Genomic DNA, 13,290 nt, shown 5'->3' on the forward strand with positions numbered 1-13,290 from the left:
TTCTATATCAGGAATCTTCCTGGATTTACACAAGAGTGAACAGGACAGGCATAGCTCTGTGTTTTAAACAACAGATAAGGTTTTGGAGAAGGGAGGGGAGGAGAAATGGGGAGTCCTGTTGGGTGGAGATGAGGCCTGGGCAAGATACATAAACAACTTTAATACGCGAAAGAATTTCTTTGTCTCTGCTCATGAGCCTCAGAAGCGGGAGGACTATTAAAAGGAAGGGTTGGGGCGCCTGGGTGGCTCGGTCGGTTAAGCGTCCGACTTCGGCTCAAGTCACGATCTCACGGTCCGTGAGTTCGAGCCCCACGTCGGGCTCTGGGCTGACTGCTCAGAGCCTGGAACCTGTTTCAGATTCTGTGTCTCCCTCTCTCTCTGCCCCTCCCCTGTTCATGCTCTGTCTCTCTGTCTCAAAAATAAATAAACGTTAAAAAAAAAATTAAAAAAAAAAAATAAAAGGAAGGGTTGGCAGGGCAGCACCGAGAACCCTGAAGTCGGACAGCCTCAGTGTAAACCCTGCCATACCTATTCCTTAGCCAGATGCCGGGCACCTCAACTTCACCTTTTTTGTGCTCCCATTTCCTCTTTGGTAAAAAGGTAATGAAAATAGTACCTGCCTCATAGGGCCGTTGTGGGGGCAATGTAAGCCATTAATATCTGCGGGACTGGGGCACCGGGGTGGTGCAGTCAGGTAAGCGTCCGACTCTTGACCTTGGCTCAAGGGTTCGAGCCCCCAGGCGGGCTCTGCGCTGATGGTATGGAGCCCGCTTGGGATCCTGTCTCTCCTTTTCTCTGCCCCTTCCCTGCTTGTATGTGCACGCGCGCGCGCACTCTCTCTCCAAAGAAATAAATACACTTAAAAAAACCATCTGCAGGACTGACCCGTGCCTACTTTGAGCGGAATCCTTATGTAGGGTTTGTGAAGGTGGTCCTGCGAAAGAATGGGCTTCTAGATATTATGACTCTGAGCAGACCCATGAGGATCTCTTGTCTGGGCTGGGGGCCACCACACCTGGCTGTAAATATCTAGGTGGGAATGAGGGTGGAGTGATACGGCTTCACATCATGCTATGACCCCTCCATCCCATGGGGCTGAGTCATTGTTCTAAATCTGGAGATTGTGAAGGTCTGTCCAGGGCAACTTTGGAAGAATGTGTCTATTCATTTCCGCTACCTCTTTCCAGGGTCATGTTTTGCATTTCTCCCTTTCTCTCTCTGTTTTCCCATGAGGCACCGGGCAGGTGCACATGGACGTTAGTCAGAGATGCTTGTCATGGAGGAATAGAACATATTTATTAATATAAATCCTTTGAACCAAGAGTAGTGGGCGGTGGTGAATTTACTGGACTTCCACACTGTTCTAGTTTATTCTTTTGTGTTGTTCTAAGACAGATTAGTAGACTGGACTTGAAGAACGCTTCTCAATTTAAACACATGTGTGTGTGTGTGTGTGTGTGTGTGTGTGAATTTTTCTTGACCGTGGACCCTAGTCCCTGAGCACCTAGAGGAAAGACAGATACTCGGGAGGCATGCTTGTGTTTTACGCCCTGGTTCTGGAATTATACTGCTTTGTCCAGACACTGATTCCAAAACCCAGTAGCCATGTGCTCTCAACCAGCTGATTGACCCTTCTTGCCTCAGTTTCCTTAGTTTAAAATAGAGGTAATGTATTTCCTCATTTGTAAGATCATCTGAAGTATTTATAAGAGTGTTAAGCGCTGAGCTATAACCATCCGATAAACATTAGCTGTAATTATTTTTGGGATGTGGTAAAGCTCACTTTGCCTCCTGCTTTGGCCATTTAACTGGTTGGCACCTTCGCTGGACCTTTGTTTTGTCGTGGTGAAAATCAAATAGGAAAAAGCAGGGTCTAATTCAGAGTTGCAGATGGGATCGTAGGCAATAGCCCGCCCTACTGGGGACACGGAGCCTGAAACTACTCAATAGGATTTTTCTTCCTTGCCCACCCCGAACCTCTTTTCTTGGCAACACCTTTTCAGGGAAATCCTTATTTCAGGAGGAACCCATTCTATGTGGAGGGTATAGGATCCACATTTACATTTCCCGGGGAGGACCTCAGGGCCACCTAATGGCAGTACATTTTGAGTGCTAGGCCAAGTCCTGTGTGGCCCGTCTCTCATTGGTCTTCACATAACGTCCCCATTTCCCCGAGGAGACACAACTGAGGGTTAAGTCCCCCACATCACTGTACAGGGCAGCTCCCTCGTGCCATTCCAGCCTGACGTCGGCCGCTGGCCTCACTGCCCCCGATGGAAGGCGGCTCAGGTGTCGCCAGTGAGCATCCCCATAGCTGGAACTAATGGAACTACACAGAAGACATATCCCTTCCTACCCCCTCCCCCCCCTACCCCCCCCCCCCCGCCCCGGGTCTTGTTTCACTTGAAAGCTCATTTAGTGAGCATATGATGATTCGTTTTCCTTCACAGCTCTAATATCCAGACCACGAGTCAGAAAATTAACCTTTTAACTTAATATATACGTGGTACATTGAGGCCGGTGCCGGTTTGCATCCGCCTAAGTGGTAAGTTTCAGGGGGCTTAATGGACGTCAGGGGGAGGGGGACCGATGGCGGCAAGCTTTGCCCTGAGGCCTTGGTGAATGCCGCCTCGCTTGACCGATCAGTCTAGTTGCCATCATCAATGTTTATCACATTCTTTTATGAGATAGAAATTTCTATCATGGGCATGTAATTTCGTGACTATTGAAAATCGTCAACTCTTTCAGAAGGTTATAAAATTATATATTTATGGATGTAGGAAATTTGCCCTCCTTTTTTTTTTTTTCCCCCCTCTCCCTAGCATTTATCCCAGGTAAATGAGACAAGAGATAAGCACCCTTTGGGGAACTTAAAGCGTTATAAAAATACATAAGGTTGTTATTTTAAAAACGGCATTCTCAACTCTGACTTGAACCAACACCTACCTTAAATATGAGCGTGTTTATTTTTAATTTATTGGCAGTAGCCATAAAATGCGATCTCATCAAATCTGGATTTTTGGATGCGAGTGAAGATCTCTTATGTGGTGACTGATCCGGGTGGTAGTAATCTGAATTGATACTTGAGATGTTGCAAGTATTCAGAAGTTTAAGTACAGATTTCTTTTTTTTTTTTAATTTTTAAAGTTTATTTATTTATTTTGAGAAAGAGAGAGAGTGCAGGCAGAGAGAGAGGGAGAGGAAGAATCCCAAGCAGACTCTACACCATCAGTACAGCGCTGGATCAGGGGCTCGAATCCCCATGCTGTGAGATCATGATCTGAACTGAAATCAAGAGTCAGACGCTTAACCCCGTGAGCCACCCAGACACCCCACAAGTTTCTTATATGTTGTGTCTTCTTGTCTTAAGTCAAGCCATCAGGATATACAGCTGGTCTTAAGCCAAATGGTTTTGAATTGCGCGGGTCCACTGACACGTGGAGTTTTTTCAATAAATACAGTACAGTGCTGTAAATATGTTTTCTCTTCCTTACGATTTTCTTAATTTATTTTTAATTTTTCAAAAATTTAGTTTGGAGAGAGAGAATGCATATGCGAGCAGGGGACTGGTGGAGGGTGAGGGAGAGAGAATCTTAAGCAGACTTCACGCCCAGCATGGAGCCCAACATGAGGCTTGATCCCACGACCCTGGGATTATCATGTGAGCTGAAATCAAGCCACCCAGGAGCTCCCCTTGTGATTTTCTTAATAACATTTTCTTCTCTCTAGCTTCTTTTATTGTAAGAATCCATAATACATATAACATACACCATATGTGTTAATTGACCTTTATGTTATTGGTAAGGTTACCAGTCAACAGTAGGATATCAGCAGTTACATTTTTAGGGCAGGGGGAGCAGTGCCCCCCCCCAACCCTCACGTTGTTCAAGGGTCAACTGTATTTAAAGTTTATGTAGATAATTGAGCCTTTGGGAAATTCTGAAAGGTCAGCATCTAGGACCGTATTTCCTTATCTTTTCTAGTTTTCCTTTCCATTTAACACAGGTAATGACAATTGTACTTCCCAGGTAATGTTCGTTCTCATATCAGACTGGTTATAAGCCTAACGTGGTGGGTCATAATGACTTCTAGATATACCACGAGTCAGCATGGACTAAACATTGCCCCGCACTTTCATTCTCGATTTGGCAAAAATACCTGCAAAGATAGGGAGGAAAGATCATTTAATTTACCACTTGCCTTATTGAGTATAGTGCATAGGTGATCATACTTTTTCTAGTTTCTCAAGGTTTGCTTTTCTTTCTTTTAGCCAGAAGCCTACCGTTGAGGTCCACTCGGGCAGAATCTGATGGGTTTCATGCTCCCCTGTGGATTGTGGAGTACGGATACTAAGGAGTGAGGGTGGTAACTGTCAAGGGGCAGAACACAGGAATGTCCAGAAGCCTCTTGCTCTAGAGTCATTCTCTTTGCCTCTGGCCTCCAGTCTACCACATAGTAAACATTTCACTGCCCTCTACAAGCCAAGCATTGTTTGGGTGTCTCATTTTTCTCAGTTGAAATGCATCTTATTTTTTATTGCCCCTTCAAAACACTTCTAACCACCTACCATTGTTTACATACTTTGAGTATTTCATTTTATTTTATTTTATTTTATTTTATTTTATTTTATTTTATTTTATTTTATTGTATGTATGTCTGTGTTATTCTCTTTCCCCACCAAATTGACAAGGAATTTTTATTTATTCCTAGCAACATAGAACACTCACTGATACACGCTAGATGTGTAAAAGTATTTATTCAGTAAGTTGGTTAATCCGTAAATTCACTGATTTAACTCACACTTCTTAGAGTTTGACCTCTCAAACTCTAAGTTAAAGTAGCAAAAGTGTGTTTCCGAGCCCCAGGAACTTTGCTGCTCATATTACTCAGGCTATTAACCAGGTTCTCAAATTCTAGATGGTCCTAGGCAGTTTTTTTAAAAAGTAATGGTTAGGATTTAATTTTTTTTTTTAATTTTTTTTTCAACGTTTTTTATTTATTTTTGGGACAGAGAGAGACAGAGCATGAACGGGGGAGGGGCAGAGAGAGAGGGAGACACAGAATTGGAAACAGGCTCCAGGCTCCGAGCCGTCAGCCCAGAGCCTGACGCGGGGCTCGAACTCACGGACCGCGAGATCGTGACCTGGCTGAAGTCGGACGCTTAACCGACTGCGCCACCCAGGCGCCCCAGGATTTAATTTTTATTATCACTTTTAATTTATAGCAAGGGGAGTAGTGGCTTCTAAGTAAAGATATTAAGAATGCGATTGAACTCTCAGAAGGGAAGATGCGAGGAAAATGGAACACGAGTAAATGAAGCGGGGAAAGACCCTGTTTGAACCATGTTCTTGGGTGGGTGTTTATTGGATATTTTGGGGGGGCGGGGTTAATTCCAGTAGCTTCCCTGAGCTTTATTGTAATAGCAGTCTGTCGTCTTTATATAATTTCTAGGTTAGTCATTGCCTAGGGGTTGTCAGCTAACTTTTGGATTCATTGTGGTTGATCAGCTGAACCATTCCCGCAGTTAAGCTTCTACCCGCACCACGTGTTCTCAAAGGTTACAAACACCTCTGACGTTGACAATCCCAGCCTCTTGCTAGACCTCATCCTCCCTGACACCTTCCTTGACTGTTTGAAATTCTAATTTTTTACTTCCTTCATGTTTCCTCCACGATGAATATATATAGCATTTGACCTGTGGCACTGGACACTGAAATTCTCAGGTGATTTGCATGCACGGTGGGTACAACTGACAGTGGCCGTGTCGAGAGCACACAGGGAGGGTTAAATGAGGTCCCATGTTTAAAGGGCAAGTTGGAGGTGAAGTTGGCTGCTTGAAGTTAGGCAAGTTTCTGGTGGTGCTCAGGAAATTCTAGTGTCCTTCTGACTCTTTGGTCTCCTGTATGCCTTGCCTTTGCAATTCCTTTTTCTCCAATTGCCTTTGAAATCTGGCATTTCTAATTCTTTCCTGAACTCTTTCTGAACCTGCAGCTCTTCCACTCCTGTGAGTTTTGTGTGCTTCCCGGATGTTTGTCACATCTCTGTCTCCAGTCGCACTGACCTCCACACCTGTCTTTCCAGTTGCTTCCTCGACATCTCAACGCAAACGTCTCAGAGTCAGTGACCGCCTAACTGACTCCACGCCCTTCCTTCCAAACCTGACTCCTCTTCCCTAGGCCCTGTTTTGGTTATAAATATCTCTACTCTCTCAGGCATTTGGCCTAGAGACCTTCAAACCAATTTCAGTCCAATTTTTGTGTATTCTGAGACATCTAATGGGAAGGGAGATACTGCTGTTGGTTTGGTGTTGGAGAGGACTTTCTTCCTTTCCTCATTCAAGGGCAAGTTGGAGGTGAAGTTGGCTGCTTGAAGTTAGGCAATAGCTGCTTGATTGACATTCACAGTAGGAGGTCACGGTCTGAGGGGATGAGAATAGGGAAGGAATTATTGCAAGATGTCCTTGGGTTAACACTGGGGACCAAGCCACACCTCACTGTGTGTGGAATGACCAGACTCCCACGATCTTTACTTTTCAACCACCTGCAGATACCATTAGGGCTCGTAAAATGCAAATAGATTTTTAAAGAGTCATTGAATACGTAGTAACCTTTTTCATTGTATAATATGTCAGATAATGCATACTGACAGTGCAACTCTCAGAATGTTAGGATGTCATATTATGAAACATGGATGCAAGGGTGATTGGCTTTCTTCCCTTCGTTCGGGCACCAGCACATAGGAAAAAAAAAAATCAGAGCTTACAGGAACTTTCAAACGTAAGATTTGGGGGAGAGAAATTGAAATTGGAAACCTTGAAGGGCGCCTGGGTGGCTCAGTCGGTTGGGCGTCCGACTTCGGCTCAGGTCATGATTTCACGGTTCGTGGGTTCGAGCCCCGTGTCGGGCTCTGTGCTGCCAGCTCGGAGCCTGGAGCTTGCTTCGGATTCTGTGTCTCCCTCTCTCTCTGCCCCTCCCCCACTCATGTTCTGTCTCTCTCTCTCTCTCCAAAATGAATAATAAACATTAAAAAATTAAAAAAAAAAAAAGAAACTGAAAACCTTGAAACACTTGAATAGTGAGTTTCGGATTCATACTTCCTGAAAACACATCTGTTATATTCAGGATAAGATACTAAGCTCTGTGTGTGTGTGTGTGTGTGTGTGTGTGTGTGTGTGTGTGATGTGACTATGTCTAGGATAAGTCTTATCCTCTGAGTTTATCAGTTGCTTGCTGGATCATAAGGGAAATAAATAAATGTGCAAATCAGCATAAAGGTGCTGTGTACGCAAAAATAAACTTGAGTTCTGATTCCTGAAAGCAGCAATGCTTGATAGAAGAGGCGATGGTTGGTTTTAGGCTTTGAAGAGAGGTTAAGATTTTCTTATTTGTAAGTGAGTGGGACTGCATGGACCATTCAAGTAACATCAGACGGTCCGCAGTCTGGTTTGATTGCGTGTAGGATATTTGAGGAACAAATTAACAAATTAGGGCAGGATGTTGGGGCTCTTGGGTTTCTGTACTCTTCTGTTTGACTTTCATGGTATATACAACGGGGCGCGTGAAAGATTTTAAACAGGCTCGTCACCATGAGCGTGAACATTATGTTTTAGTTATTATGTGAAAGGAGTATAGAAAAATTAGCCTTGGGGTGCCTGGGTTGCTTGGTTGAGCGTCCGACTCTTGATGTCCACTTAGGTCATGATCGCATGGGTCGTGGGTTCGAGCCCCACTGTCGGTCTGCATGCTGACAGTGCAGAACCTGCTTAGGATTCTCTCTCTCCCTCTCTCTCTCTGCCCCTTCCCAATGTGCTCTCTCTCTCTCTCTCTCTCCTTCAAAATAAATAAACTTAAAAAAATCTATAAAAATTAAGTCAAATTAATGGCGAGTAAAGACAAGGGGAGACGAAACAAAAGAGGTGAGGATAGAGAGAAAAACTGAGAAACGACAGAGGAAGAAACATAATCTTCCAAGAAATGGAAAAGGCATGACTGGGACTCTAGATTGTGCTGGAGGTAACCTGCTTTTGTTTATTCGGACTGTGAGTTTAAAATGTTCCCTTTGCCTTACATTTGAGAGGTTGATTTGGTGGTTCCCCCACTACGTACAGGTCTTTCAAAGTTCCGTTATCCATAAAACTTGACAAGGCTCCCTTCCTAAAGGACAGTTGTAGGACTAGCTTTGAGTGCCAGCAGGGGTAATACCTTCGGGGACCAGAGTCTCCTGGGGAGGATGCGTTTATAGCCGAACAGAAGAGAGAAGTTCTTTCGGATTAGCCTGAAGAACTGCAGAAAAGGGAATGAGTTTTCTCCATGTCAATTGTCCCTTCCTCTTCTCCTCTTCTCTCTTTCCCTCAGTCTTGCTTTCAGCCACCAGCTGTTTTCCACCTTATAGTGCTCTGGGATTAACTTCAGCTCTGCTGCCCATGACTCAAGGTCCAAACACCCCTTTCCAGAAACAATGCCTTACTTACAGTTACAGTGAGGAAATCTGTGTTACCTTTGTGGCCACAGGACCCGGATAATCTTAGTATTTACTAGTCTCAAAGCACAGATCTTGTTTTGTTATTTTCTACCCCTTTGATGCCTTCACAAATTTATGTAAAACTACATTTACAGGCACCCTAGCTGTTATACTGCACTATGATTTGTTGAAAACGTGGCTGCTTTGTTAGTAAAGGAACCTTTGCCAAGAGCATTGTGTGTGGGAGAGTGTGACTAACTAGGCAAAGGGACTTATCTCTTATCCTATCTGTCTCAGCTCTCCGGGCTGCCTTTGATATGACTTATTTCTTCCCCCACCAGCCCCAACCCCTCCAGCCTTTCCTGCTATCATTCCTCCCCAAGTTATTCATATCTAAATATTTTCGCTTTTCAGAACTAATCTGTTCTCTGGATTCATTTTCTGTTGGGTGATCTGAACCACGCTTTTCCTACTTCCCTGAGTGACGGGTACTCACAAACAGAGAGCATTAAAATCCTGCCTACCCTGCTCCTCTGCCCTCTAAACATTAGCAGCAGCCCTTCTTGCCTTCTCGTGTTAGGATCGTCTTGTTCCCCTTTTGGCAACTTTTCAACGGAGCCTGTAATGCTGCGAGGCTGTTTGAGGGGAAATCTCAATCCCAATGGCCAAGAAACACAGAAACAGGAAAGCGAACCCGAAAGGAGCTCTGTGAAGTCACGGCCAAGAGTTGGACTGGGCTGCCTTCTGGGTCCAAACTTCTAGAGGTGGTCATCAAAGTTCAGATGCTAAAGAAGCCATTTATTCATCCATCTATTCACTCTATAAACATATACCAAGCTGCTAACATTACAAGCTACTGTCCTCAGTATCAGAGCTCTCATAGTAAACAGGATGGGCATATTGGCTGCCGTTGAGCTCCAGGGGAAGATGTGTTCTATGGGGGAAATGGACAGTAAACCTCTAAATACACAGTTCATTACTTAATTACAGTTGTGCCGAAGGAGGGGGTATAAAGAGGGTCTGTAAGAGAGAGACATTCTCATGGGAAGTTTCCTCATTTCTTTTTTTTTTTTTTAACTTTTTAAAATTTTATTTTTGAGACAGAGAGAGACAGAGCATGAACGGGGGAGGGGCAGAGAGGGAGACACAGAATCTGAAGGGGGCTCCAGGCTCTGAGCCGTCAGCACAGAGCCCCATGCGGGGCTCGAACTCACGGAGCGCGAGATCATGACCTGAGCCGAAGTCGGCCGCTTAACCGACCGAGCCACCCAGGCACCCCATCCTCATTTCTTACAAGCTGAAGATACGGACCATTTTACACTGAAGAATAAGGACTGAGTTCCATGACCGTAGGGGTAATCAATGGAAATGGGCATGAATGGTACTGGATCTGAACAAATCTACTTTGATTTTTCAGCCTTCCTGGTAACCAGCCAGCTAGTCTCCCAATTAGGTCACCAGCAGTTCTGTGCGGAAACAGGAAAGCGAGGTCCTCACTTGCAAAACACCAGCTCACGGCCCACACCAAGAGCTACCGAATGTCAGCTGGGAACCTCATAAACTTCATCTACTTCTGCTGCTGTTGACAGGGTCTTGTCAGCTGCACTCTTGCTTCCGGTTTGAATCACGCTCAGGAATCTGACCCCTAGGCCGGCGGCTGTCAGTGGGTGCGGTCCTGTGGCCGCCATCCGGGTGTGGCCTGCCATAAGCGGCCTGAACGCCGGGCCTGGTGACCAGCTCCTAAAGGCTGTTGTGTTAGCAAATGCACGAGGTGCTTGGTAATGAACGGTGGAAGTGATGGCCCGGTCTGCTCAGGTGGACCTAGACATGACTCATATGGAAGGATGGAGCCAAGGGGAAACTCCAAAGTTCCTCCTTAGGTCATTTGTTTGGTGTCTTAAGTCCACTGCAAGGAACACCTTGTGACCGTGGGGAGAGCGAACTGAGCACCTCCGTGGCTTACTCGGAACCCAGCTATTAAGCCCAGCTCCACTGTCTCCCCCTCCCCTAGGTGACCATCACGTCTCTCGGGCCCCAGTAGCCTCCCTCGGGTCCCTGTTCCACCAGCAGTCAAACGATCTTTTGAACGTTTGCAGCAAACCGCGTTGCCGTGTTGAGAACAACCTTGAAACTGTGCGCTGAGTTTACGTCTTATAGTGCGGACCCCCCTGGACTCGGAACTTGGTCTCAGCGCTCTTGAAGCGTTGCCCAGAGACGGTGCTAGTCTTTCCATCCCTCTAATACCCACTCAGCACAGGGCCACCGCAACGTTTTCTTTTTCCTTGAATGCTTCTCCATGTAAAGTTTCACATGCGTTGACGCCCGTTTAGCTCAGCGCCCCACTCACTGGTCCCCTATGAAGGGCGGTTCCTCAACACCTGTTCTCAGCCCCTCCCCACCTCACGCTTCCACATCACACGTGTCGTTCTCCTGTTAAGTGACACCCTGCCACTCGAATGTCCGCAGCTGAAAGCACAGACCTTCTCAGTCCTCCTCCTGAGCCAGGTGCGTGTAAGTGATCGACAATATATGGAGACTGAGTGAACCCTGACACCAGAAAGAAAAGACATTTCTTTCCTCCATTCTCTTTTCTTTGACTTTAATAAGTGGCGAAAAGAACACAAGAGACCCTCAGAAATCTCTGCCAAGACAGGTAAAGAGAAGGTTCGCTAAAGAGTTGAGAGTTAGGGGGCGCCCGGGTGGCTCAGTCGATCGAGCATGCGATTCTTGACTTTGGCTCAGGTTGTGATCTCCAGGGGCGTGAGATCGAGCCCCGTGTTGGGCTCCATGCTGAGCTTCGAGCCTGCTTGGGATTTTCTCTCTCTCTCTCTCTCTCTCTCTCCCCCTGTGCCGATCTCCTCTGTGCTCTCTCTCTCTCTCTCTCTAAAACGAAGCGAAACGAAACAAAACAAAACAAAACAAAAAATTAATGAAAAAAAAAAAGTTCAATGTTATGAATTTATTGGAGGGAAAAAAAAGGTTGTTTGTGTGAGGCAGTAAATCAGACCCTTGCCCCTGGTTCTGCAGCTGGTAAGTGGCAGAGCTTAGATCCGGAGTTCCATGGATGAGCCTGCACCAGTCCCAGAAGGGAGAAGTCTGGTGTCCTTACAAGAAACCAAGGCCCGGGGTGGCTCAGTCGGTTAAGCGGCCGACTTCGGCTCAGGTCATGATCTCGCGGTTCGTGAGTTCGAGCCACGCGTCGGGTCCTGGGCTGACGGCTCAGAGCCTGGAGCCCGTTTCGGATTCTGTGTCTCCCTCTCTCTCTGCCCCTCCCCCGCTCATGCTCTGTCTCTCTCGCTCCCAAAAATGAATAAGTGTTAAAAATAAATAAATTTTAAGAAACCGAGGCCCGGAGATCTTAAGCTGGTAAATGTTGGGACCGGGATCCAGGTCGGCTGTCTCCAGAGCCTGGCCTCCTGGCAGGTGTGCTGTCTGCATTCACTTCCTGCACTTCTAGGTAAGCGTGGAGTGGATTCTTGGTTGTGTTTTTGACATACCATGTGTAACCTTGACATAGCCTTGAGGAAAAAGAGCTTCATTTTGTTCATGCAAATGATCATTCACCTGCCAATTTTTTTTAATGCCTTCCTCCCTTCCCCCCCTCCCCTGCCAGGCTGGGGAAGTATTTATGACTTCATCATTCTTTCTTTCTTTTTCTTTTTCTTTTTTTTTTTTTTCACCTCCCTTCGAATCCAAGCCTCCTTCAGGATGATTCAGCCTCAGGGCTAGGAAAAAAGTGTTTCATATCCTAATACGTAAAATGCAGGTCCTCTCTTGGTCACAGCATTCTAGACACAAAAGTGATTTACTTTTGATGGCTGCTTGGAAGGACTTGCTAATGATTTTTCATTGCTTTGTGCTATATAGGAAGGAAGAGTTATTAGCAAAGAGATTAAACCATTTTCGTATACCTAGATGGAGGTCTTGTAAATCGAATCCTAGAAAAAGTTTTCAATTTCCTATGCTGTACGTAGTCATGTTTGAAGGTTGGTCTAGAAGTTTGTTTTGGATGAGTAAAGGTTTTTGTACATCTGAGATGAGTTTAGTTTATGTTAGTGACAGACGTGGTTCTTTCGTGTTTGATAATCAGCGTGATTTGTCCTCCATATTTCTTCAAATGGGTCACCATTCACTTTCCTCCCATCTGTATTTTGCAAAGGAGGGGAAGTTCTACTTTTTCTTCCTTCATGACCCAACCCTGTGGGAACATGTCAGCATCATGGTCTCATTTTTGTTTGTATTAATTGTATTAATATCAATTTTCATCACGGTTGCTCACGTTTGATATCTGGGAGGAGACACAGACGCACGAGCAGATTATGACTTGGTATTTCCCCTGACATCCCTCTTTGTGATTTATAATTTATAACTGGGAAAGATTTACCGACCAAACTGATAATCCTTCCCAGCAAAAGATAAACACACTTGTTAAATCATCAGTGGACGTCAGATGCACTTGAAAGGGACGAAGAATTCACCTGCAAGCACTTTTGGCATCTTGCTCTTTCCCACGGATCCAGACTGATGACAGAGAAAGCTGAGGCTGCCAAAGCACTTTCCCCGGGAGCACCTCCCAGAGCCCCTGGGGGGTGGGACCAGCCCGACCTGCCCTGCCATCCTGAGGATCTAGAGATCAGCCCTTTGTGCTTTACCACAGGAGATCAAATGAAGGCACGGATGTGTGTGTCCTAGTGCTGTGGATCTGTGGAGTCCAGATCCGTGAATGCACAGGTCCCCTGACCCCATCTTGTTCATATGGTTCTTTAGGAAGCTCACCTGTAAACCCCCAACAAGGTACCAGGCCATCCTTGTCCAGGCAGGTGCATGTGG

At 45.7% G+C, this 13,290-nt stretch overlaps 1 protein-coding gene across 9 annotated transcripts in view; it reads left to right on the top strand.

The window, feature by feature from the left end:
• The window catches only part of EPHA4 (EPH receptor A4), a 153,707-nt gene that overhangs the window by 45,384 nt on the left and 95,033 nt on the right, over positions 1-13,290 (top strand). Inside the window, exons 4-5 of one of the 9 annotated variants that reach the window (XR_009254932.1) lie at positions 2,451-2,545; positions 4,271-4,333. The exons of 7 other annotated variants lie outside the window; for them this stretch is intronic. Coding sequence is in view for 1 of the 2 variants with exons in the window: in XM_058703601.1 (XP_058559584.1) it covers positions 4,271-4,353 (83 nt within the window). In the remaining variant the exon portion in view is untranslated. Of the gene's footprint in view, positions 1-2,450; positions 2,546-4,270; positions 4,486-13,290 lie in introns of those variants that run through there. One more of the 9 variants, XM_058703601.1, reaches the window with a different exon arrangement.

The sequence above is a fragment of the Neofelis nebulosa genome, chromosome 2, assembly GCF_028018385.1.
Source record: "Neofelis nebulosa isolate mNeoNeb1 chromosome 2, mNeoNeb1.pri, whole genome shotgun sequence".
NCBI classification, from domain to species: domain Eukaryota; kingdom Metazoa; phylum Chordata; class Mammalia; order Carnivora; family Felidae; genus Neofelis; species Neofelis nebulosa.